The following is a 24,151-nucleotide window of genomic DNA, read 5'->3' on the forward strand; positions in this document are numbered from 1 at the left end:
CTGCTTCCTGCCCTGTACTGGTGGGATGCTGTCCCTCCTGCCTGTCTGACCCAGGATGCAGAGACTAGAGCACTGGCTTCTTAACTCATCTTCTGTGAAGTTACAGGCTTTTTTAAAATTTAAATAATAAGCTGTCTTGGCATGCATGGAAAGGTTGGAGGTCTCAGATTGTGTTTCCTACTGGCTGACATCAACACCTCAGGCCACATGGGTGCAAGGACAGGCCAGCAGTGTCATTCTGGACCTCTCCATGAAAATACCCTGGGGAGAAGTTCTGCCCTTGACAAAGGACAGTGCAGGCTGCAGGAGGATGATGAAGGACTTGTCAGAGCCCAGGCTTTGTTCTTAGAAGTGAGCTGAGGGGGCTTGGAGTTGTCCTCCCTTCTGGCATGTGATAGAACTTGAGCTAATACCTCAGTATCCTGGAGACTTGCTCTTAATAACAGATCCACCCCCTCTTTGACATCATCTGTGATGGATCCATGCTGGGTTTGTCTAGAGGATGAAACCAAAATAGAATGTTTTCTGAACTCTTGTGCTGTTGAATTCCCTTCCCAGACAGTCTGGTTGAATTGGATACTCCTGAAGAGACACCATCCAACAGCTTTTTGCTAGAGAAAATGGAATTAACATCTCTGCTGGGGCTTATTTTTTTTGTGATTGGAAAAATGTACCATGTCCTCAGCCCTTTTCCAAGTGAGAGCATTTTGTTGAGACAAGTAAGCTCTGTAGCTGCCTTCATCAAGCTTGACCTGCCCTGCCTCCTTGCAGGTTTGTTACATCCAATGCCTTCACTTGAGGGATCACCTCTTTCTTGGCTTGCTTGTTCAACAACTGCCTACCTTGGGTCAGGAGAGCTGTTCTGCAGCAAACTTATTCCATCCCCTACTGTGCATTCTGCAGCATTTTGGGTTTTTTCCCTTTAAAATAGCCTCGTGTTGCTAAACCTGCTCTCTAACCTGACTCAGTGTGAAAGCAATTTTGGGATGAATGCTGCTGGAAAGGCAGTTTTTAGGAATGATTGTGTCTGATCTTCACACAGATGCAGACCCGTGGTACCTGCTGGATTTTGCCTTTTCCAAAAGCTCTTCCATGCCTTGGCTCCCCTGTGACTTGCAGTCAGCCAGGACTGAAAAAGCAAGTGTGAATCCCTTCAGATTTTGGGGGGGAGAAGCAGGTTAGGATCAGAATCCAAATCTCTCCTTGTGCTGCCTTTGCAGTGTTGAAGGGCTCTCTGCTGAGAAGTGACTTCTGCAGCAGTTGGACTTTGGCAAGCAAGGGGCTCCTGTAGTAGCATCAGGTTAGCTCTGCTGCCAGGGTTATGTTCCCTCTCTGAGACATGGCAAGGACTCTCCTTGGGGACAGAGAGCTTTGGACATGTAATTTCTCTTCTCTTAACCTCACCCTAACCCATACAAACTTTACCTTGCTTGGTGTGCTGGGATCCCACCTAAGGGATGTGTTCCTCCCAACAGTCCCTGTCCTTGGCCCTGTGCAATAGGCCAGATGCTGAACCTCCCAGTAGAAGCCATGCTTGATTTGGCTCCTCTTCTGGGGCAAAGTAATTAGGGCTCCCTTCATGCAACAGTCTGCAGATACCCCAGGTAGCTTTGGGGTGGGTTTAGCTGAACTCACCTGTGTGGGGGTTTTACCTTGATCTTTGTGTGGCTTGTGCCTGTTGCTCACTTGGGTGTCTTGACCCACCATGGTCCAGTGCTCTGCCCAGAAAGCTGTCTGCGCATGGTAGGAGCCCATCTATGTTCCTACCAGTTCTCTCCTTCCAGGCTGTCACAAATTATGGTTCTTGGCAGCATCTTGGAGACATCAGATGGTGACATTATTACTGATCATGTGAAAGCAGCAGATTAATAATACAAGTGTTGTCCTAGAATTGCCTTCCTGCCTGGACAGTCACCTGTGATTGTAAATGCAGTGCAGAAAACTAACCTCTCTGGATGGAAGTGTCTGGCAGAGACTTCTTATTGCCTCTTCCTCCTGTTCTGGCAAATTAAGGTAGTCATAGCCCCCCATCCCTAATCCTGGCCTCATTTAAACACCTCTGCTTTCTATGCTGTGTGCACACATGGGTGACCAGAGCCCAGTGCTGCCTTATGGGTGTGAAGTAGGTGGGAGTAGAAGAGTTTTGTGATAGGAGGGGTAATTGCTTTAAGTTTAAACAGGGTAGATTTAGGTTAGACATCAGGAAGAAATTCTGTAGTATGAGGGTGGTGAGACCCTGGAACAGGCTCTCCAGGGAGGTTGTGGCTGCCCCATCCCTGGAAGTGTTGAAGGGCAGGTTGGATGGGGCTTGGAGCAACCTGGTCTGGTGGGAGGTGTCCCTGCCCATGCAGGGGGATTGGAACTGGATGATCTTGGAGGTCCCTTCCAACCCAAACCATTCTATGAGTTATGAGCTATCACCATTCTGTGATTCTATGAGCTATGGGGTGCATGTTGGGCAAGACAGTCAGCCCCTGCTGCCCTTTTCCTCCCTGAGTCGATCCAGTACACAGGGGAAGAGAAGAAACTTCTCAAAGTCATGCAGAAGATGGTTCACCACTGGAAGCCAATTAGCTGCTGGTTAATCACAACTTACTTGTCACTCATCTGGTGTTCCTAGGTATTCAGATCTGCAGTGCCAGGAACTATATAAAAATCATAGAATGCCAGGTTGGAAGGGACCTCAAGGATCATCTGGTCCAATCTTTCTAGGTAGGAACACAGCTTAGATGAGATGGCCCAGCACTCCGTCAAGTTTAGTCTTAAAAATGTCCAGTGTTGAGGACACTTATTCCATTGTATGACTGTTCTCATAGTGAAAAATTTCTTATGACAGCTTAGACTGTCATGAAACATAATGAAGCTCCATGTTAGTGACTAGATATCAGTGTCCTCTGAGTTGGGTGTGAAGGAGGCTGGGAAGGCTTTTTCAGTTTGGATTCAGTTGGTGGGTGTGAGTGAATCTATCTCATTCTGATGAGAGACTCTTGCAGCTCAGGGCATAACAAGCTGTTTCTCTTGTGCTCTAAACCTGACCAGTGGTGGTTTCTTGAACCTTCTGTGGAGTAAAAAGTGCTTGCAGATGTTCATGGAAAAAAATATCTAAAGACAGAAGCATCCCTCATCAATGGAGGTTTCTTCAGCTGAAAACAGGGCCCTGGTCTAACTTTGTTGCCTTCAGCAAGGTTATGACAACAGTGGCTCTGGCTCCAGATCATTACATACCATTATACTAAAAAGCCCTTCCTCTGTTGTGGCCACAGCCCCTCTGCAGCATGGTCCTGGTGATGGTGTTTGCACCGAGTGTCTCCCTGGTGCTACTCACAGCTGCTGTCCTGTGCTAACAGTAACTCAGCTTTCCTCCTGCTTGGGAGCACTGTGGGTTTCTACAGCTCTGTGAAGCCTGTGGAGAAGCATGAAGTCTGACAGAAGCCATCCATGAAGAAGGGGCTGGTGGTGCTTTGAGTAGCCAGGAGCAAGAGCTGGCCCTGTGATCCCATTCCCTGCCGGGGGGGGTCCAAGTCCCCCTTTGCAGCTGATTGGTGAGGGTCCTTCTGCCATTGTGGCCTGAGACTTCCACCTGTGGGACATTGGCTGTTCTCCAGCTACTTCAGCTACTGCTGGTTGTGGTTCCTGCTGGGTCAGGGAAATGCCTCACGGAGGAGGTGTGAGGTGGTGTCATCTCTCAGTTGAGCCACACAAGTAATCATGGATATGGTGGGGTCTTTTAGTGATTTTTTTTTTTTTTCCCCAAGCAATCATAGGGGAGTTTTTACTGCCCTGAAATGCCAAATCTTGTCCTAAAGCCATCACCAATGTTGCTAATGGGTCAGTTTTGGACCCTACAGTAAAGCCCAACCCTGGTCCTTTCTGCTGATAAAGCTATTTCTATTAATAAAGCTGGGAAGCCCCAAAAACTCCATTTAAAAACTTGCTTTCTTGTCTCAAACTCATTTTATTGTTGGTGTTTTAGCTTCTCCAAACCTCAGACTTTGCCTGTTAGAAGGCTGTCAAGTCCTTCAACACTGGAATGTTTGTGTGAACTGGCCATCTCACTTTTCTGGGGTTTCCTCCTGCTTGTATTTTTCTTAGGTTGTCCTGTTGTCACAGCAGGGAGTTGTTAAGTATCTTGGTTATTTTTATTTCCTGTTTCAATGAAGAAAAAGCAGAGCCTACTTTGCAGGATATGGTGCTTACTTAGTCTGTCAGAGTGTGGCAGACTTTTGATTTCTTGGGAATGAGTCTCTAACTCTGCCCTAGAATACTCTCATAAGTAACTGCAGGAGAAAATACAAATGTCTGCTTGGTCTGTAGGTGTTTCAGTGATGAAGTCTCCTGGGGTTACAGGGAGAGGTATGTCCTCATGGCACATAGAATTGTGTCACAGACTGGTTTGGGTTGGAAGGGACCTTGAAGATCATCTAGCTCTAAGCCCCCTGCATGGGCAGGGACACTACACTGGGTTACTCCAAGCCCCATCCAACTTGTCCTTGAAGAGGGTGTTCACAGCTTCTCTGACAACCTGTGCCAGTGTCTCAGCAGCCTGAGAGTGAAGAATTTCTTCCTGATGTCTAAACCAAATCTCCCCTCTTCCAGCTTAAAACCATTACCCCTTGTCCTATCACTCCCTGCCCTTGTCCCAAGCCCCTCCCCAGCTTTCCTGGAGCCCCTTCAGGCACTGGAAGGTGCTCTAAGGTCTCCCTGGAGCCTTCTCTTCTCCAGGCTGAAATGCCCCAACTGTCTCAGCCTGTCTTCATAGCAGAGCTGCTCCAGCCCTCAGATCACCTTTGTCACCATCTATTCACAGAACCATAGAATGGTTCAGGTTGGAAGGGATCTTAAAGCTCATCAGGTTCCAACCCCCCTGCTATGAGCAGGGGCACCTCCTAACAGACCAGGTTGCACAAAAGCTCGTCCAACCTGGCCTTGAACACCTCCAGGGAAGGGGCTTCCACAACCTCCCTGGGCATTCTATTCCAGCACCTCACTACCCTCATGGTGAAAATTTCTGTCTGATATCTGACCTAAATCTCCCCTCTGTCAGTTTAAAACCATCAGCCCCTGTCCTATCACTGCCCTCTCTGGTGAAAAGCCCCTCCCCAGCTTTCCTGGAGCCCCTTCAGGCACTGGAAGGTGCTATAAGGTCTCCCTGGAGCCTTCTCTTCTCCAGGCTGAAATGCCCATGAAAATCCAAGTGCTTTCTGAGTCTGCTGGCCTTTGCACTTCCAGTCCTTGCTGCTTTCAGTGTTTCCTGTTTCTTTTCCTCAAAAGATGCTCCTGAGGCCTCTGAAAGGCCAAAAGGTGCTGATTTAGGAGGGAAAATGTGAGTTTTGTAAAAGGCTCTGGCATGAAGCAGAAAGCTCCAGGTTGAGGTTCAGCTGTGTGATGCTGACTTCCATTTTCCATCTTAGGAGACTCCCAAGCCCGTGGCTGCCAGGCTCCTCTCGTGCCTCTGCTCCTGAAATCCCAGCATTTGGGATATTTTTTTGATCAAAAGTGTAGCTTCCTCCTTGTGACCACCGAGTGGTGCTCTGCGCTGCACCTCGCAGCAAGGAAAGCTGCTGGCGTTTTGGGATAGGGGCTGAAGAGCCGTTTTCAGGAGTGGGGATGAGCTGGAGAGGAGGAGAAGGAGGAGGAGGAAACAATTTAAGAGCCTTTTCTTTTCCCCTCGCAGAGGCTGTGCTACAAGGACTGCATTATTCACATCTTTCTGCCGTGGCCGTGTGGGGGTTGATGCAGTTTGGTGATGATCAGATGTGATAAGCAGTCTTGGCAGTTTCAATTTGGGTGTTCAGCTTGGCTGCCTGCTGCTTCAAAACTGGATCCTGGCAGGTGTCTCTGATTTGGTTTGCTCCAATCACAAGAAGCTTCTAAAAACCTTGCCCCAAACTAATTTCCCAGAGACAAATATCTAATCCCTGTTTTTTCTTGGCTGCTTTTTCACCCAGTCCTTCCAGGACTGCTTCTCTTCTTGGGTGTGATAGCTCTTTAGTGGCTTGGCTATTCAAGTTTGGAAGTGTTTATAGCTGTGTGGCTCTCAGCAGAGGCAAAAAAGCTACAATAATTTGTCTTTGCAGGTTTCCTGCAAGCACTCTCTTGGTGCTCTTCTCAGATTTCCAGGAGCTGTGTATTTTTTTGTATGAAAACATGCATTTTGGTAGAGAAAATTCTTATGTTGATTTGAAATGATGGGCATATTATAAGACAGAAACTGCCTATAAAATCTAATGGGCATTTAAGGGGCTAAGTACATCCCTGGAAGCTCCATTAGATTATACTTGTTTGCAGGAGTGATCATTCCTTTCCAGGTACTGAAAGCCATGCTCTAGCAGGATGATGCAGCTAAATTCCAACAGCAGCTCATTGATATGAATTGCAGGGCTGGAACTGAAAGGTGGCAACTGGGATTGTTTTGTCTGGTGAGCTGGAAAAAAAACATGCAGTGTTTTAAAGCAAATCCTTGAATTAGAAAGAAAGGAGGCACCATGTAGCAGCACAGTGAATGCTGTGGGTTTATAATGTGCACTGGTTTCTCTAGGTATTCCGGTCTGTGAGGCAGAGGCCAAAAGAAGGAGGCCAAATCCCCCCAGTTAATTCAAATCTGAGAGCCATCAATTAACTAGCTGCCCCAAAGCTTCTGAGTTTGTTTCATGGGTGTTTTGTGGAGCAGCTGTGCTGGAGTGCCATGGTATCCCACAGCAGAGGGGAGCAGAGGGAAGCATCACCTGCTTTTCTTCCAGCAGGCATGAGATGTGCAGCCCCTCAGGTGTCCTGCCTCAGCTGCTCCATCTTATTGCAGTGTCTCAAACTTACAGGAGGTTCAACTCCAACAGAAATAAAGAGACGTCTAGAAAACAAATGGTAATTTGGCTGGATTGTTTTTTAACATAGACCCCCAGGTAAGCCAGCTGCTCAGAGGCAGGGTGATGGGCTCTCCCAGTCTCAGCACATCAAGGGGAAGTTTTTCTGCAGGACTGAGCAGAGCTTGATGTAAATTAGATGAAGTGCATAAGTATTGTGTGTTAGTTTTCAGCTTTGAAAAACCAGCCATTGGAAATTCAGAATGTGTCATTATGCCAGATACTATATTTTCATGGTGGGTAGCTCCATTAGTAGCTATTAAATAGCTTGGTTACAAATTCTGCCTCAGGAGGTTCTTGAGTCTTTGGTAACTAAAAGCTGGGAGGAGAGACTGTGGGAAGACTGGCCCTGTGTCAGCCCTGTGTGTCTCTCTTCAGCATCTGCTGCTGGTTGTGGTCAGAAATAGGATGTGGGCAGAAAGGGCCTTTGATCTGGTCCAGTATGGTTGCTCTTGTGTTGCCATTTTAGATTCTAGTAATGGCAAATGGCTTAAAAATTGATCTTTCCCTGTGTTGACAGTACAGTCAGCTTTGGAACGAGATGGGTACCTGCTCTAGTGGAGGATCTACAGGGATTTCCTCAGCATCACATTTACCTGCACTCATGTGAGGTATGGGCTGTGCTGCCTTCCTCCATGGTCCTACCTTCCTGGTGTAGATCAGTAATGACAGGAGTGCAGGTATAAACCTGCTGAGGATCACTGCCATCACCACTGTTCTTCTGCACCCAGGGGCTGGTCTGCCAGCACCCAGCAGATGAGATGCTCTTTCTGGAGCAGGAGCCATATCAGCCTAATTGGGCTGGAAAACAGCATCCCTTCCAGAGCTTAATCAAAGTTAAAAATAGAACCAACTTATTGCTGCCTTCAAGATGGGAAATCAGGGAAGCAGTTCTCACTGGAGCTGTAATGAGTTGAGCAGACAACACTGTAGTTATCTTTACTCAGGTGTTTGTACACATGCACGTGCTTGTTTGTACCTCACTGTTAGGAAGCAAAATAACAGGATTTCCCACTAATGCATTTAGCAGTCTAAGACATCTGCTTGTTCCTTAGCAATTTTGAAGGGCTGTGGGTTCTTCTGTGTTAACCCCTTTGGGTGTCTTTTTGTTAAAGAACAGGCACAAGTTCCTTCAGCTGGTCTGCCTTTGGAGAAGTGGTATTGGCTGGCTGTCCTGGTGCTCGCCTCTAGAGATGTATGAACCTTTTGTCTTGTGGGTTCTTTCCTGATGTTCATTTTGTGTCTCTCTGGCCAGAGGGTGAGGAAGAGGAAGAGGATGAAGAGGAGGAGGAGGAAGAGGAGGAGGAAGAAGAGGAGGACAAAGACATAGACTCGATGGATGAAAGCATGGAGGGTGACACAGAGCTGCCGGGTTTCACGCTTCCAGGCGAGACCTCCCAGGAGCCCCTAGGTGGCCTGGAAAACCCTGTAGCCCAGCTGGCTGGGGTGTCCTACCAGGTTCCTGACACCATTGAATGGGAGCAGCAGAACCAGGGTCTGGGTAAGAGCAAAAGCCCCTTCTTTTACCCTTGCAGAGGACATATCTCCTGCTCTTCTCTTTCCATGGGACAGCCCCTGATGCTGGGAAGTCCCACGGGCTGGCTCTCAAGCTAAACACACAGCAGGTTCATTTCTGAGGAAAAACCATCCATCAGGGACAACTGGTTGAACTGGGGTGGGTCTCAGGCAGTGTCACCTGAGTTTTCCTTTTGGGGAGATCTGCTCTGAGTACTCCAGACCTGCTCCTTCATTCCTAGAGCACTAATGACTGCACTCATTTATTCCACCTAGGAATAGCTTATTGGTGTTTATATGTGTGATGTTTGTCTGATGTAAGTCAGAGCTGATGTGGGACAAGGTGGAGTTTAGAAGGGAACTTGCCCAGCTTGGCTAAGGGCGCTGCGATTATTCCCCAGCATACTCAGTTTCCAAGCCAAGCCTCATCAAAAGTGGCAGGTAAATCAGTAGGAGCTGAACTACATCTCTACAGAAGGTCTCAAATGAAGAATCCCCCAAACTCCTTTATTTGTTGTGTTAGAAGAACTGTCACTTCCCCTGAATGTTTAATTTTGATCTAACCTGACGGTTCTCCTCCTGTAAGGCTGTTTCCAGCTTTCTTTAGTCTTTTTAGCTTCCTTTGCATTGAATCAAAGAGCATATTTCAAAAACTCCTTGGGAGGGTTGCTCTTTGAGGGCAGACTGAATTTGGATCAAGTCTGATATCTCCCTGTTCCACTCACTCCTGCTTGATAAACATCGTATTTGATGGTTGCTGTGTCAGATCTGCTTCACGTGTCCTGTTATCCCATCAGGATGGCCAGGAGCTGAGCAAGTAATTGTAAGTGTTTGATGACTTTGTGGTTGGCTTTGACAAGGTGGATTAAGGAGGTAAATGATGGTGCTTGGAGGAAAGGTGTGTAAGAATCATAGTGTTATGGTGGAGTCACATCAGCAACACTGTGTTCCCATCTTGCTCATTTTCTTGATGCAGGATCTTTGTGGTGCCTTGTGATAAAGCGTGAGAGCAGCAACATATTATCTGCACTCAGGGGTGCAATGGGCTGGCTTGGTCAGTTCTGTATGGCTGCTAACACTGGTGAGAAGCTGACATTAAGTTGTTGACCATCTAAAGCTATTTGCCTGGTTCAGGACTGTAAGTGCCTGGAGAAGGCTCTGGGGAGACCTTTGAGCACCTTCCAGTACATGAAGGAGCTACAGGAAAGCTGGGGAGAGACTTTGTATGAGGGCAGGGAGTGATAGGACAAGGGAGAATGGGTCTAAACTGGAGGAAGGAAGATTTAGGTTAGACATTAGGAAGAGATTCTTCACTCTGAGCATGGTGAGACCCTGGCCCAGGTTGCCCAGAGAAGCTGCAGGTGCCCCTCCCTGGAAGTGTTGAAGGGCAGGTTGAATGGGGCTTGGAGCAACCTGGTCTAGGTGGAGGTGTCCTGCCCATGGCACTGGGGTTAGAACTAGATGATCTTTAAGGTCCCTGCCAACCTAAACCATTCTGTGATTCTATGTTTTAGAGGCACAATGAAAGCTGAGGACTTTCATGACCTGACACCAAAAATCTGAGGCCAAGCAAGAAGCTGAACTGAGGTGTTCAAAGGACTAGTTTGATGGGAGTGTGTGGGGAATGGGAGATGCTGTTACACCTCCTTGGTGGTGCTGGGCTCCTCTTCCATGAGATGCTGCTGCAGTAGTGTAGCTCTTCCCCTCTTTCCACTTAGTGCCAGGTGGGAATTTCTGCCCTGGTTCCCTGGCCCTGGGTGTGTGGGCACTCGCTGGGCAGCTGCTGTGCCCATACCTGGTGTCCAAATACCTGGTTCTAGTGACATATTTCTTTGTGGGGTGTGTTAGGGAGAACAGGAAGTGTGGAAAATGTGCATAGCTTGTTTCAGTAGCAGGTGGATTGTTATGAACAGAATAAATCCCCCAAATCTGGCAGAAGGCCAGAAGAGCTGCCCACATTGTTCTGCTGGAGCTCCTGGAGAGACCAGACTCACCATGAAGGGTTTGTAAAGCTTTAGATCTGCTGGACGTGGACTATTTCTCTTTGAAACCCTTTTTCTCAAGTGCTTTTCATCTAAAGCTACCTCTTTGAGATCCAGTTCCTTTCAGGGCTTTTCTTCTAAAGCTGAAATAAACTTGACTTTAGTTTCCAGACAGCTCAGTAATGGCTGGACATCCCCAGATGCAGTCCCTGGAGGAGGGAGCTGGGTCAAGGGCACTGAGCTCCCACACAACCTCAAGCCCATGGCTTTGTGCATCCTGGAGAAGAGCTCTGTTCTTCCCTTCCTTTGCCAAGTAGTGATGAGGTGTGAGGAATTTCCCATCTTGTGGGAGTGCAACATGGTTTAGAGAGGGAAGTTGTCCTGCTTAAGGTGGGATATGGCACAGGAAGGGGGAGAAAGGTAACGGTGCCCAACGGAGTCCAAGATGGGAGCACAACAACTAAGCACCAGACTTTTACAGTTGGCATTTTCCATCTTTAAAATCCTTTGTACATGAGGTCCTTCTCCTGGGGATGCATCTGTCCTCTGGCCTTCAGAATTTTGACGGTTAATGCTAAAATCTGTGGTACAGAAAAGCTCAGAAGTGTGGGAGTAGCTCCTCTCAGGTCAGTGACTACTGCATTTGCTTGGTCTGATGGCTGCCAGACTGCAAATCCCGAGGGAACGAGCACCTTGATCCACAAACAGCTTGGCAGAGCAAGAGACAGTTGAAATCTTTGTCGTGGGCAATGAGAAAGTGCTGGGGAAACAAAATCGTTAAAAATATCAATTCTGGGAATTCAGATAGTCCTGCATTAACTCCAGCTGAGCAAAAGCAATTTATATGCACCAGTAATGAGGCTGTCAGTTTTAAAGCCCATCAAGCCCAGCAGTATTTAGACAAGAAGTGAAGCAGAAGATGATGTCATCTGTGCCTTTATAAAATTTATGGAATTTGATCCTCCAAAAGTGGTTCTGATGGCCTGCAGCTCTGGAGAAGTAAGGTCTGAATATGATCTGGGATCTCTTTTGGTGTCCTGTTCAAATGCTTTGTCTTCAGAGGTTGCTGGTGAAGGACACAGCAGCACTTTGGGACCTCTCTGCCTGGTGTGTGACATGACTTTGACCTTTTGTCTATTTATTCCTTGATCTATGTGTAGGTGGTGTGTGGCAGGTGGACACTAACTGTTCAGAGAGCATCAGAGGGGCAGGGAACTTGGACTTTCTGGAAATGAATAAAACCACATAACTTTTCCTTACCACCTATTTTGTGATTGTTTGTGCATTACTTAGTTGGTTTGGAAGGTTTCAAATGTAGACAACAGTTTCTTTAGATTATTCCTCATGAATGTTAAAGTAGATGGTCCTTCTTGTGCACCTCCATGGAGATCAAGGCCCTCTGCTTCTGTGCTGGTGGTGGTAACTGTGACTGTGCTCTCCTCTCACTTCTCAAGAGTATATATTTTCCCAGTGCCTGTGAGAATCCTTATGTGACAGACCATGAGCCAAGATGTAGTAACTTAGCTTGGATTGGTGTGGGAACTTTCAGGTAGAGCATGAAAATGTCCCCAGGCTCCCAAGCTCTTTGTCAAAGCGATTGTGCTTGCCTGTTGTCCATGTCCCAGGATGAAAAACTCCTGCTCTCCATACTAAGGTAGCTGCAGGAGGTCTAGGGCAGTTCACTAGGCCTTGAATTTTGCTGCTTTGGGACATGCAGCAGTTTGTTTAGTGCATTCAAAACATATGGAGTTGTTTGGAGGGACATTTTCATCTTGAGGCTTGTAGGGTTGTGACACTTTGGATATATGGCTCAAGTTGTCTAAGCAGAGGTTTTTGTGGTGGACTTTTGTTTTTTAAGATGTTGACTGAAACCACCAGTTGCTTATCCTAGGCCAAATCTAATGTGAGATAACAGCAGTAAACAGAGGAGACACTGATTCCAACCATAAACCTTAACAGAGGAAACTCCATTGTTATGCTCAAAATCTTGTTTTATGAGCAAAGAGGAGACACACCTCATATATATGTATCAGCCAAAGAATTTATTGCTAATATAATTGAGACCTTAAGAGTCTAATCACTGTTAATCCATATTTACTTATTAAAGGAAAAGAAAGAATAATTTAGTTAGGATTGTTACACACAGACTCCTTAGTTTCTATGCTTTAGCCTGGAGTTATGCTGGTCCGTGCTTCTGTGGGTCCTAAAGTTGGTGGTTTCATCCAGGAGTTTGTGGTGGGTCATCAATATCTCAAGGCCTTTGCCAGGAGGAATACAATGCTCACATTGATGGTTTCTTCTTCCTCACCTTAGGGTCCACTTGAAGCCCTTTTTATGTTTGCTAGCACCTTGCTATTTCTTAATTAATCTGCAGTGCCATATTACACCAAAATCTACTATATCTGGTGGCTTTTATTGTAGGTTAGATACTATTTTTTGTTGTCCTGTTTACCCTAAACCCATTTTTGTCCATGTCTACCATTTCTTTAACTGACCATTGGCTGTTTTAGCCCCCTGTTGGTGGCAATGGCAATACCATATTACAGGGCAAGGTGATCATGCTGTAGCTTGTAAGAAGCCACCTGAGTTGGCTGGTTCCCCAGTGTCCTTTGTTGGTTTCCATCTACCCATGGAGGTGTTGTACACAGTGAACTTTGGACCATCTCTGTAGATGGGGATTAAAGAAAAAAAAGAAAAAGAGGTAGATTTTAGAAAGAAGTTATGAACTCTGACAATGTAATTGTCTACTTGCAGTTTCCAAAATAGATACCATGGCTGCATTTCATGTGTTTTTGTGGGTAGGATCTTAGTTGTTACAATAATGGAAGGTCATATAGCTATCTCACTTAAGTAATGACAAGGCACTTGCACAATAAACACACTGTTGGAAGGTGATGTTTTTCTTTTTTTATATGGATAAAAAATATTTACAGCTCTGAGTACTGAAAAAACAGCTCTGGCTCTATTGCAGATCTGTGGTGACAAATTACACCATATAATGAGTGCCAGCAGTTAATGATGGTAAGGCAGAGAAGCAGAGGCATAGTAGTGGAAGATGATGGATATTTGAAATGTCATTTTTACAGGAAGCTCAGGTTAATGCTTTTATGGGTAAAAATAACCAGCATTTGGAAGACAGAAGCTGACTCAAGTTAGTAGTATGTTCTTTAATTGCTGCCCAAAATGGGTCTATTTTAAGTGCTCTTGCAGTAGGACTTGGATTATTGGAACATCAGAGTGGCTTTTAATCTTTAATGCATTTATCTTCTTAATTACCCTGGAAAGGGTATCCATGTTTTACAGGTGGTAAGTAAAAGCACAGAGAGGGTAAGTGACCCCACTGGTTTTGTGATGCAGCCTTTAGCAGAGAAGGGATTTGAAAAGGGGAATTAAAGGAGTGCCTGGGCATTTCCTTTCTCTTGCTGGAGGAAGGACCTGCCCATCTGCATCTCTCCCTGCAAAGGATCACACAAGGACTGATGGGATGGAGGCACCATCCCAACAGAAGAGACTGAGTCCACGGAAGTTCCAGGAGAGAGAGGCTGGCAGGAGCCAGGCTGAGGGGCAGAGGCAGCACGTTTTTCTTCCAGGCATGTTCAAAGTGCAGCTGCCTGGAGCCCTCCTGCCCTCTGGAGCTTTGCCCCGTGTGTGTCCACATGAGTTGTGTTGCACAAAGCATGGGCTGTGTGAGGTCTGTGTGCCAGACAGCTGCAGACTGAAATTACAGAATCACAGAATAGTCACAGTTGGGAAAGACCTTTAAGATCACTGAGTCCAACTGTCCACCCAGAAAAATCCACCAGTCTCACTAGAGCATGTCCTGAAGTGCCACAACTATGTGGTTTTTTAATACCTCCACAGATGGTGACCCCACCGCTTCCCTGGGCAGCCTGTTCCAGTGCCTGACTGCTCTTTTGGTAAAGAAATTCTTCCTAATACCTAGTCTAAACCTCCCCTGCTCACTTCAGGCCTTTTCCTCTTGTCCTATCATTATTTACTTGGCAGAAGAGGCCAACACCCACCTCACCACAGCCTCCTTTCAGCAAGAGATCAATAAGGTCTCCCCTCAGCCAGAAAGGCTGAGCATTCTCAGGAATATGGGTGATGATTTTCCCCATCTCTCTGGGTGCTCCAAATAATTTAGACACTTCCATATGTTCCTTGCTAGCTCCCCTTTCCTCTCCCAAGCAGTAACAAAGTTCCCATCATCAATCTGTACCTACATTAAGATTCTGATCTTTATGAGGGACGTGTAATCTGCTTGGAATGACTTAGATTTTTAAATGTTTTAAGAGATTGTTCGTGGTTGTGTCTTGGTCCTGGAACAGGCTCAAAACTTAATCAGGTTTGCCTTGTCAAAGGAAATTTTGCATCCACATCCCTGTAAAGTGTAAATGATCCTCTCTGCCAGCTCAATGTGACATATGCCATTGTAGGGACAGAGCAGCTCCCAGGAGTGAACAATTCACATCAGAGATGGCTTTTTCTTTTTGTCAGATTTTATGGCGCTGAGCCTCTCCCTGTTCTTCAATATTGCTTATTTCTTCAGCCTGACTTGCTCCTACTTCTGCTCTGAAGCCAGCTGAGATAAAGAGCCTTGCAGACCTGTCCTGCACATACTCTGCAGTGCAGTGGTGGTGAGAGCAGCTCTGTGCCTCACTCTGGGACCTTGGGTGATGCGACCTTCCAGGAGACACAAAACTTGGACACATCCAAGGTGTTGCTGACCTACCACCCTGCTCTTCCCTTTTTCTATCCTCACCATCAAGCTGTGCATTTCAAATGGGAGAAGCAGACAGTGTGTCTGTTCTGCTGTGAACCAGGATGAGGAGTCTCCAGACACAGAGCATGAATCAAGGAAGGAGTTGGAACCACATCCTTCCTCTTGGAAGCACCTCAGCTCTTGTCCTTGAAGCAGAAATCAAGACCAGCAAAGGGGATAGAGATGAGTAAAACAAGATTGGAACATGTTTTGGTGATTTCCAGCTCTGAAAGCAAGCAGCTCTCAGAAACATGTTGCTGGTGATAAAAAATGAGTGTGCTTACAATTTATCATCAGGAAGGGAAGAGAGCAGGGGCCTTTCTACACAGAAACCTCCAGCAGGGAACCTGGGCTGATAGTTTAACTTGACATTTTTGGTGGAGTGTAATTGAAGAGAAGCAGCACTCTTAACATTCTTAGATACATCCCTTTGAAAACTCCTGAAATACCCACCAGGAGAGGGAGACAGCTTCTGTGGTGGGAATGGCTGTCTCCCCATTGTGGGGCAGGGGAGCCTTGGGTGATGTTTGTGTGCAGAGAGCATTAGGGAAGGGAACTGAAGTCTGGGCCACCGATCACCTACAGTTTGCCTGGCAGACCATAGCTGAGCAAATTCACCTTTCTGGGCTTGCTGGGGAGCATGGAAAGGCAGCAGCACCAAGCTCCTTGGTTTCCCCAGCACAGGAGGACCTCCAACAAGCTTTCTACCTGCACCTCCAGTTGCCCTTGTTGGCCCAAGAAAGCAAAGCTGAAAAGCTTAAGCACATAGAACCATGCAGCAACAGGCTGGAAGGGACCTCAGAGATCACCTGGTGCAACCTTTCTTGGCAAAAGAACTGCTTAGACATGGCTGAGTGTTTTTGACCTTCTCCAGATGCCTGGCTCTGTCCATCCATTTGCTCCAGCCTGTAGAGTTAGGATGTGTCTATCTTGGAGCACAGCTTGCATTTGCTGTTCCAAATAATTTATCTTGTGTTTTTTTTTCACCCAGATTCAAGAATAGGGTCCATTAGCCTGTGCAGAGCTCCGTGCTGAGGAGGCTGCACTGCATCTGCTAACCCAGCACCATCTGGGTTTCTGCACAGCCTGGTCATGCAGCATCCTCCTAGACCATCAGCTGCCTTGGCACTGTCTGTCTGTCCCCTTGTCTGTCAGTCCTGCTGTAAATATCAATCGTAGCATGTTTGCTGTCATGGCAATCTGCAGTCATCCTGTATTTCCTCCCCCACTCCATTTCAGCGTGTCTGTTATCACAGCTCTGAGTGCTTTGCCTCTTCTTCTGCCCTTCAGTTTATTCGTGTCAGAAAACTTGGCTCCATTTAGACAGAGGAAATGGTCTGGAGGTGGTCTCTCCCTTTGGATTTTAGTCATCACGGAACTGCTGGAGTTGGAAGGGACCTCTAGAGATCATCTAGTCCAACTCTCCCACTGAAGTAGGATAACCTAGAGCACTTTACTCAGGACTGTATCCAGAGGGGTTTGAATATTTCCAGAGATGGAGACTCCACAACCCCCCTGGGCAGCCTCTTCCAGTGCTCCATCACCCTTACTGTAAAGAAGATTTTCCTCATATTTAAATGGAACTTCCTATGTTCCAACTTGTACCCATTGCCCCTCGTTCTGACACTGGGAACTACTGAGAAGAGCCTGTCTCCATCTTCCTTGCACTCACCCCTTAGATACTCCCCTCAGCCTTCTCATCTCCAGGCTAAAGAGTCCCAGCTCTTTCCTCATCATAATTACTTAGCTTGATGGAAGAACACAGGCAGGGCAGGAGCTTTCCCTGGGTGAGAGTTATTAATTTTTCCTTTGTGTGCTACTCTGGGTGGCCTTTGCCTTGTTTTAGAAAGAGGCTTGTCTGTATGTTGGAGAAATCACATTTATTTTCTAACAAGTGATCTGTACTACTGTGTGAAAGATCTGTCTGTTTTCATGGCACTTCAGCTTTCCAAAAAATAAAAATGGAGAGAAGGAATGTGAAGGTTCATCAGCCTTGAATTGCCTCTGTCCTCCTGGGGATTTACGTCACAGGCTGATCTTTTGGATTAAAATGTTGGCTGCAGAGCAGAGCTGGTAAATGAAAACCAGAGGAAAAAAGCTCATTGCAACGAGTACCAGGGAGAGAGAAGGTAATTTATTCAGAGGATAGTTTTAAAATACTCCTTTCTAATGAGAATGTAAATGCACATTTCTGCTTGGGCAGTGCCAACCTGCAAATGATTGATGCTAAACCTGCCTCCCCTCTGGTGCTTGCTCGAATGAAGACCACTTGAGGCTCAAAGGAGATCCAAGTCCCTTCCTGGAAGCATGCTCTCTTGATGAGTCCTGCTCTGCCTGAGAGTGAGTTAGGAACATCTGTTGGAAATGAGTAAATTGCTCAGATTTTGACTGACAATAAAATAATTACCTCAAACCTCCAGCAACTGTCGTTTAGCAAAAGCGCTGGGTATCAGCATTAATCACAGGGAGGGGTCGATACAGTGAGAATTCCCAGAGGCTTTTGCTTGCTTTCTTTTCATGTGTCTAGTTTTTGAATAACTCTAATCACAGCCTCATCCAAAGCCTGGGATGTAATGAAGGGTTTCAGGCTGTTCCCCAATAACCTATAATTTATTTTAATGTACCAGCAACACCATCTATGCTTGAGTTTTGATTAACGTGAAGCAACACCAAGAGTTTCTCTAGTTTTATTCCCTTTCTGTGGTGCTTTCCCCACATCCCCCCATTCCCCTCTGACTGCTTACACTGATTTTCTTGCTCAGGAGTTTGCACTGCCTGGTTTGGCAGGAGTGGATGCTCAGCCCTCTGCTTTTTTTTTAGCAAGGAGCTCGATGCAGTCACTGGGGCTGAGCTCTGTCCTCCTAGCCACCCATTCTACCACCCTGTGTCCCCCCAGGGGACCCCCCATTTTGGTCAGCAGTGCTGTTCTCCTGTCAGGTGGTGAACACAGGACCCATCCTGCCCTGTCCCAGTCCCTGGGTAGGGATTATTTTCTGCCCTGTCACTCTGAGCTGTGGGGTGGGAGAGTGTTAATGCTCCAAGTAAATATTTCTGCTGAGTCATGGAAGTAAGTAGGACTTATTTGTGCCTGGGTGAGTAGGAAACCATGTTTCTGAAAGAGAACCTGGGGAAAAGCCTAGGAATAGTCAAGTTCCAGGGGGGAATTTAGGCTGAGAATTTTGAGGGTTTTTTTTTAGTCCTGTCACCATAAGAGAGGGAATTTTGGTGGTGATCTGGGAAGTCTGTTGGCAAAGAGCAGAAATGAAAGCAAATCCTCTGCTCCAAATTCTTATGAGAGGAAGGGGAAGATGGTATCTTAGGAGCAGTGATCTGGTGGGATGGGGTGAACAAAGGAACTGAGAGAAAAATAATAGCCATTGTTTTGACCCTAAATACTCTTGTGCCATTCTGCCCCTCTGCCCAGCTGTTAAAGGGAGTAGCAGAGCTGGGAAAGGTATGTGGAAGAAGGATAACAAAAGAATAGACAAAAGGATAAAATAAAAAGAATAACCAGAAGATAAATGGGATTCTGTGCAAGGAGTGACTTGACAGACCTTGACTGAGGTGGGTAAAATCAGAAGAGGTGTTGAGCACCAAGTGACTGTCCTCTGATACCAGCCACACCTGGGGAACATCATGGGCAACAGGCAGGAGGAGGCAGGGACAGAACAAACTGCGTGAGACTTCACTTCGTGCACCACTAACTGTGGGAGAACACCTGGCCACAGGACACTGAGGATGTCCACACTTTGCCTGTCTGCTTTTCTATTCGGGTAGGCACTTTCACAGAGGAAAAGATCCATCCTGAACTTTCAAATGCAGAAACCCTGCACTTGGGTCCAGGAAGCACTGGGTGCCAGGGTGCTGTGCGGGGTCAGCGTCGTTCTGTGATCATCCTGGTCAGAAGCTTTTCCTAGATGTGTGCTGTTCATAGAATCATAGACTCATCCTGGTTGGAAGGGACCCTGAAGATCATCAAGTCCAACCATAACCTAAATCCCCCTTCCATAACCTAATTTACCTGTTCAGTGCTTAAATCATGCTGGTGGCCACTGTCAGCCTTACTAAGCCACCCAGACCCTTGGTCTGACCTAGACTGGCTGTAAGTAGAGCCTGGTCCCCTTATCTGTCTAATTACTGGCAGTGCTGATTTTTTTCTTGTGTCCTTATGTGTAGGTACCCATTCAGTGCCCAAGTCCTGGTGTTCCCAGATGGGACAGGATTGATGCTTCTGTGATGATTTCTTTGTTTAGGTTATTTTGGGCAGATACTGTCTCTTTACATGCCTGTAGAGCATTTATCACATGAGTGTGTCATCTCAGATGGCCTTTCAGCTGCTTAGAAATAATCAACAAGAATTTCCTTCTCTTCCTACCTGTATTATATATTATATATTTCAAGGGCAGGTTGGATGGGGCCTGGAACCACCTGGTCTAATGGGAGGTGTCCCTGCCATGGCAGGGGATTTGGTACTAGATGATCTTAAAGGTCCCTTGCAACCCAGATCATTCTGTGATTCTGTATTTTGCTCAGAAACAAAATGTTGACAGTTGCTGAGACAAAAATACCTATTCAAGCCTGCAAAGGAGGAAAGCTGGGACCCCTGGATCAGCAAGAAACTGCTGTAGGCTGGAGATTGGGGCAGGGAGGTATCAGTTGGGTATTTGCCGAGTGTTTAGGCTTTTCTGTGATCATCCACCTTCAGAGATGGGGTGTGGGGCTAAGCTGACCCAGTACAGATGTTCTTACACTCTCTTCCTTTGGCAAAAGGTTCCCCCTGCAGCCCTTAACTGTACAGCAGGGACAGAAACGCCCCAAACTGGCTGGTTTTGTGCACCAGCAGGGAGATGGGACTCAGTAAATGTGCCTCCCAAGGCACTTATCTGTGCTCTGTCTCAGATTCACCAGGCTCCCCATAAAGCATTTTTATATGAAATCAAAGGTGTGACCTTGTTGATCATTTAACTCATGGATCAAAGACGTGCACCTGAGTGCAGACATCACTGCAAGTTCACCTCATCCCCTTCCCTTGCTGAGGACTCCACACATTTTCTCTTGCAGCTGGTCTGCTCTGCAGTTGCTGTTGCTGTTGGGCTGAGTTAATTTCCCACTTGCAGCACTGGAGGGGTCTTATCTCAAATCTCCAATGCAGAAAATTTGGTGCAATGGAAAGTTCTGGCATTTTCAGCAAGGCACCAGACAGGTTTGCTGTGCTCTGTCTCACAGGATCCTGTTTGCTGTTAACAGACACCAGAATAGAAAAATTCTTGGATGCATAAATCGTGTGTGGATTCCTAAAGCTTGTGTAGAATCAAGTGGTTTGTTGCTCCTTTAGCTAAGGTGGATCTGTTTGTTATATCTTAGAAATGGACTTTGAAAATGAAACTTGAACTCCTGTATTCCTTTGAGTTCAATTAAATGTGGGCAAATAGTGTTTCTCAGTCAAGGGACAGATTTAAAAGTCAGGATGTTGTGGTGAACTGGTTTGAGATCAAACTCCTAACTGGGCTTGATCAGGAATTGCCTAAATCTGTCAACCAATTCACGACATGACAGGATAAGGCCAGTAATTTATCTTTCATGTTTAGGACTTAATTTCAGAAGTATTCAACAGTTTTTGCTCTTTTCTAGACCTACAAAGAAGTGCAGATTTTTGGTGGCCTGTGGAGGTTTGGTTTGTGCTGTGTTAAAGGCAGCCTTTCCCCAGAGAATTCCCTGGGCAGAATCTTTGCAGCTAGAAACTAAAAAAAAAAACAAAGCAGCTTATTCAGTTATAATGCTCTCCTGACCAAGGGACTCGGTGGGATACTTTTGAAACAGCCAAAAGAAGGTTCCCAGTGTTTTCTTGGCTTTGTGTATTTCTGAAATAGGCTGTTGGATAATTATTTCCTTCCCAGGGAAGGTTATTAACGTTGTCTTTGAGATGAGGGCTTGCTCCTGACTTGTTTGCAAGACCTGTTGGAAGATAAGAGACCAGCCCCTCCCTGGAAATCTGTTGAAATGCTGGTGTCTTTCTCCAGGCTGATGAGTTTTAGTATGTGATGTGGAGATTTATCTGCACACCGGGAGATATAAAACCCTGGCAAAGGGCTCTAAATATTTCATAGTGCCTTCTCCTGCTGCTTCTTCTTGTCTTTTTTGACCTTTTTTGCATCTTCTTACCTTGTGGATGTTGCCATGTCCTGTAAACCTTTGAGACTGGAGATGGGAGTTACCCATGGTGAGTCTGGACTAAGATTTCCCATCTCTCCATTTGCTTTAGGTGCAAATGAGTGTGAGTGATGGAGCAGGTAGCCTGAGACATCAAAGATGATCAAGGGGCTGCAGCAGCTCTGCTCTGGAGACAGGCTGAGAGAGTTGGGGCTGTTCAGCCTGGAGAAGAGAAGGCTCCAGGGAGACCTTAGAGCACCTTCCAATGCCTTCCTCCAGGAAAGCTGGGGAGGGGCTTTTTACAGGAGTTGTGGAGAAGAGTCTGTTTTCTCCCACCACATAAGGCTTGTAGAGATAGAACAAGGTGTAATGGTTTTAAGCTGGAAGAGGGGAGATTTAGGTGAGACATTAGGAAGAAATTCTGGGCTGTGAGGGTGGTGAGACCCTGGCCCGGGTTGCCCAGGGAAGCTGTGGCTGCCCCATCCCTGGCAGTGTTGAAGGGCAGGTTGGATGGGGCTTGGAGCAACCTGGTCTGGTGGGAGGTGTCCCTGCCCATGTAGGGGGTTGGGACTAGGTGATCTTGAAGGTCCCATCCAACCCAGACCAGCCTGTGATTCTGTTCCATCACCTGACAAGAACCTGGAGGTCTCAGGAGGAGTGACTTCCCCACAACTGGACATGGGCCTTGAGGGAGGTCCCTTTGAGCTCTGACACTGTTGCATGTCACATGGTGGGCATGAAGCAGCTGGTCAGTATGGGATGAAGGAATTCTGCTCAGTGCATGGCCTGTAGAGAAGGAGGAGTGAGTCTGTACTATTGATCTGCTGACCTGTAAGGGTTGAGACATGTTGGGGAGGTGGTCATAGCCTGTACATGTGAATTCAATTCTTCAGTGTATCTACCATCCCTTAAAACCACAGTGTCCATATGTCTCTGCAGAGTTTGTCTTCTGAGATGATACACTTGTCAAGTCTACAGAAAGCTTTCTGGCCCATTTCATGGGCTCTGGAACTGAGCAGGACAGGTTGGCCACCAGCATTTAGATAATAAACTTTTGCTGCTACTTTAAAAGAGGATTGAGCTCTGAAGCTTTATCCAGATAATTTTGTGAAGGCTCTTGCATGTCAAATAATTTCTTCATTATTTGAACAGATGATGGCAGCAAAATCAGGAGTTCATTCAGAGATATTCATATTCCAAAATGTCTCTCAGAGCCACATCATATCACTGTCCTAATCAGATAGTGGTCTCTGACCAGTTGCAATCAGGATAATGTGCTTTCAGTGTAAGTAAATTGTTACAGATTATATTAATCTGCTTGGAGAAACACCAGCTCCATTCATTTCTGAGAGGAAGGACTGGGATGGAGGAGGCCACAGCCTTGGGGGCAGGTGCTTGGGGGCAGCAGCAAACCCACAGAGCCCATTCTGGTCTCCCCAGTTCAAGAGGGACAGGGATCTACTTGAGAGAGTCCAACAGAGGGCTATGAGGATGATGAAGGGACTGGAACACCTGCCTGATGAGGAAAGTCTGAGAGACCTGGGGCTGTTCAGTCTGGAGAGGAGAAGACTGAGGGGGGATCTAATTAATGTCTATAAATACAGGAGGGCAGCAAGAAGGCAGGGACAAGCTCTTGTCACTTGTGCCCTGTGATGGGACGAGGGGAAATGGATTCAAACTTGAGCACAGGAAGTTCCACCTCAACATGAGGAAGAACTTCTTTACTGTGAGGGTGACAGAGCCCTGGGACAGGCTGCCCAGAGAGGTTGTGGAGTCTCCTTCTCTGGAGACTTTCAAGACCTGTCTGGATGCATTTCTGAATGATCTGCCCTGGTTTTTTTTGGTTCTGCTCTGGCAGGGGGGTTGGACTCAATGATCTTCGGAGGTCCCTTCCAACCCCCTAATATTCTGTGATTCTGTGAGGTCCCACAGACATTAATCTAGCAGGAGCAGTGCTCGGTGCCAGGTGTGAAATAAATGGGAAATGCAGGTAACAGAGAAGCTGAGGAGAAATGAACCTTTTCACCTGCAGGGCTGTCTGGGAGGCACTGATGATTGCACAAGGTTCGGCGGGTGGCAGCAAACTTCACCCAGATTGTGGGATGTGCCTTTGTCTGCAAAGCCTCACCCCTAACTGTGAATGGGTGCTGTGGAGAAAAGAGAGGGTTTTCTGCTCTGCAGCCCCTGGGCCAGTCACTCCACAGCAGCTGAACTCCACGTATGAGGACCTAGGTTGAAAGTAGAAGGCCAGGGGGACATGGAGGTCAGGCTGGTGCTTGGGTTGGACTTTTACTCTCTCATGCCGGGGCACCTCTCTGGGTGGCAGGTGAAATCTGAGGGGGAACCAGGAGCTGCAGGGTCCAGGAGATGGCAGGGCACTGCACCAGTTTGCTGTGCAGCTCAGAGTCCTGCCCATGTGGTTTTACACCATCAGCCCCACAGAACCAGGCCTGCTCGTCCGAGGGTGGAATTTGTCCTCATGCAGGACACAAAAAAGCCAGGTCCTACCATGGTGCAGACCTTCAAGTTACCAGTCTTGCCATTAACCAAAATTGCTCCTCTTCTTCAAAGCATCTCCCTTCAGCTACTTTTCAGTGTGAAAGTGTTTGGGGTCAGCCATTTCTCCCCATGCAAGCTAGAAGGGGATCTGCCTTCATCTTTTGTCTGCCAAATATATTTGTGGCTCCTGCATTTGGCTCAGCCAGCATCAGGCTGTCCCATTCTTCCTCCTAGGAGAGTTTTAATCTCAAACTTGCCTTACCCTCAGCCAGTACAGACTCAGTGAAACCATTTTGCTTTGATTGCCATCAGGTTTCTGAGTCATCTTACTGAGAAATACCCACTGGCTTTGAACCCTCGTTGCCTGATGGCCCAACTTTCAA

The 24,151-nt window shown here is 46.8% G+C and overlaps 1 protein-coding gene across 2 annotated transcripts in view; it reads left to right on the top strand.

Annotated features, from left to right (window-relative positions):
• The window catches only part of ARMH4 (armadillo like helical domain containing 4), a 65,772-nt gene that overhangs the window by 18,038 nt on the left and 23,583 nt on the right, over positions 1-24,151 (top strand). For both annotated transcript variants that reach the window (XM_051622660.1, XM_051622659.1), the window contains one exon: positions 8,116-8,361. In XM_051622660.1, coding sequence (XP_051478620.1) covers positions 8,116-8,361 — 246 coding nt within the window. The remainder of the gene's footprint in view (positions 1-8,115; positions 8,362-24,151) is intronic.

The sequence above is a fragment of the Apus apus genome, chromosome 5 (assembly GCF_020740795.1).
Source record: "Apus apus isolate bApuApu2 chromosome 5, bApuApu2.pri.cur, whole genome shotgun sequence".
Taxonomy (NCBI): domain Eukaryota; kingdom Metazoa; phylum Chordata; class Aves; order Apodiformes; family Apodidae; genus Apus; species Apus apus.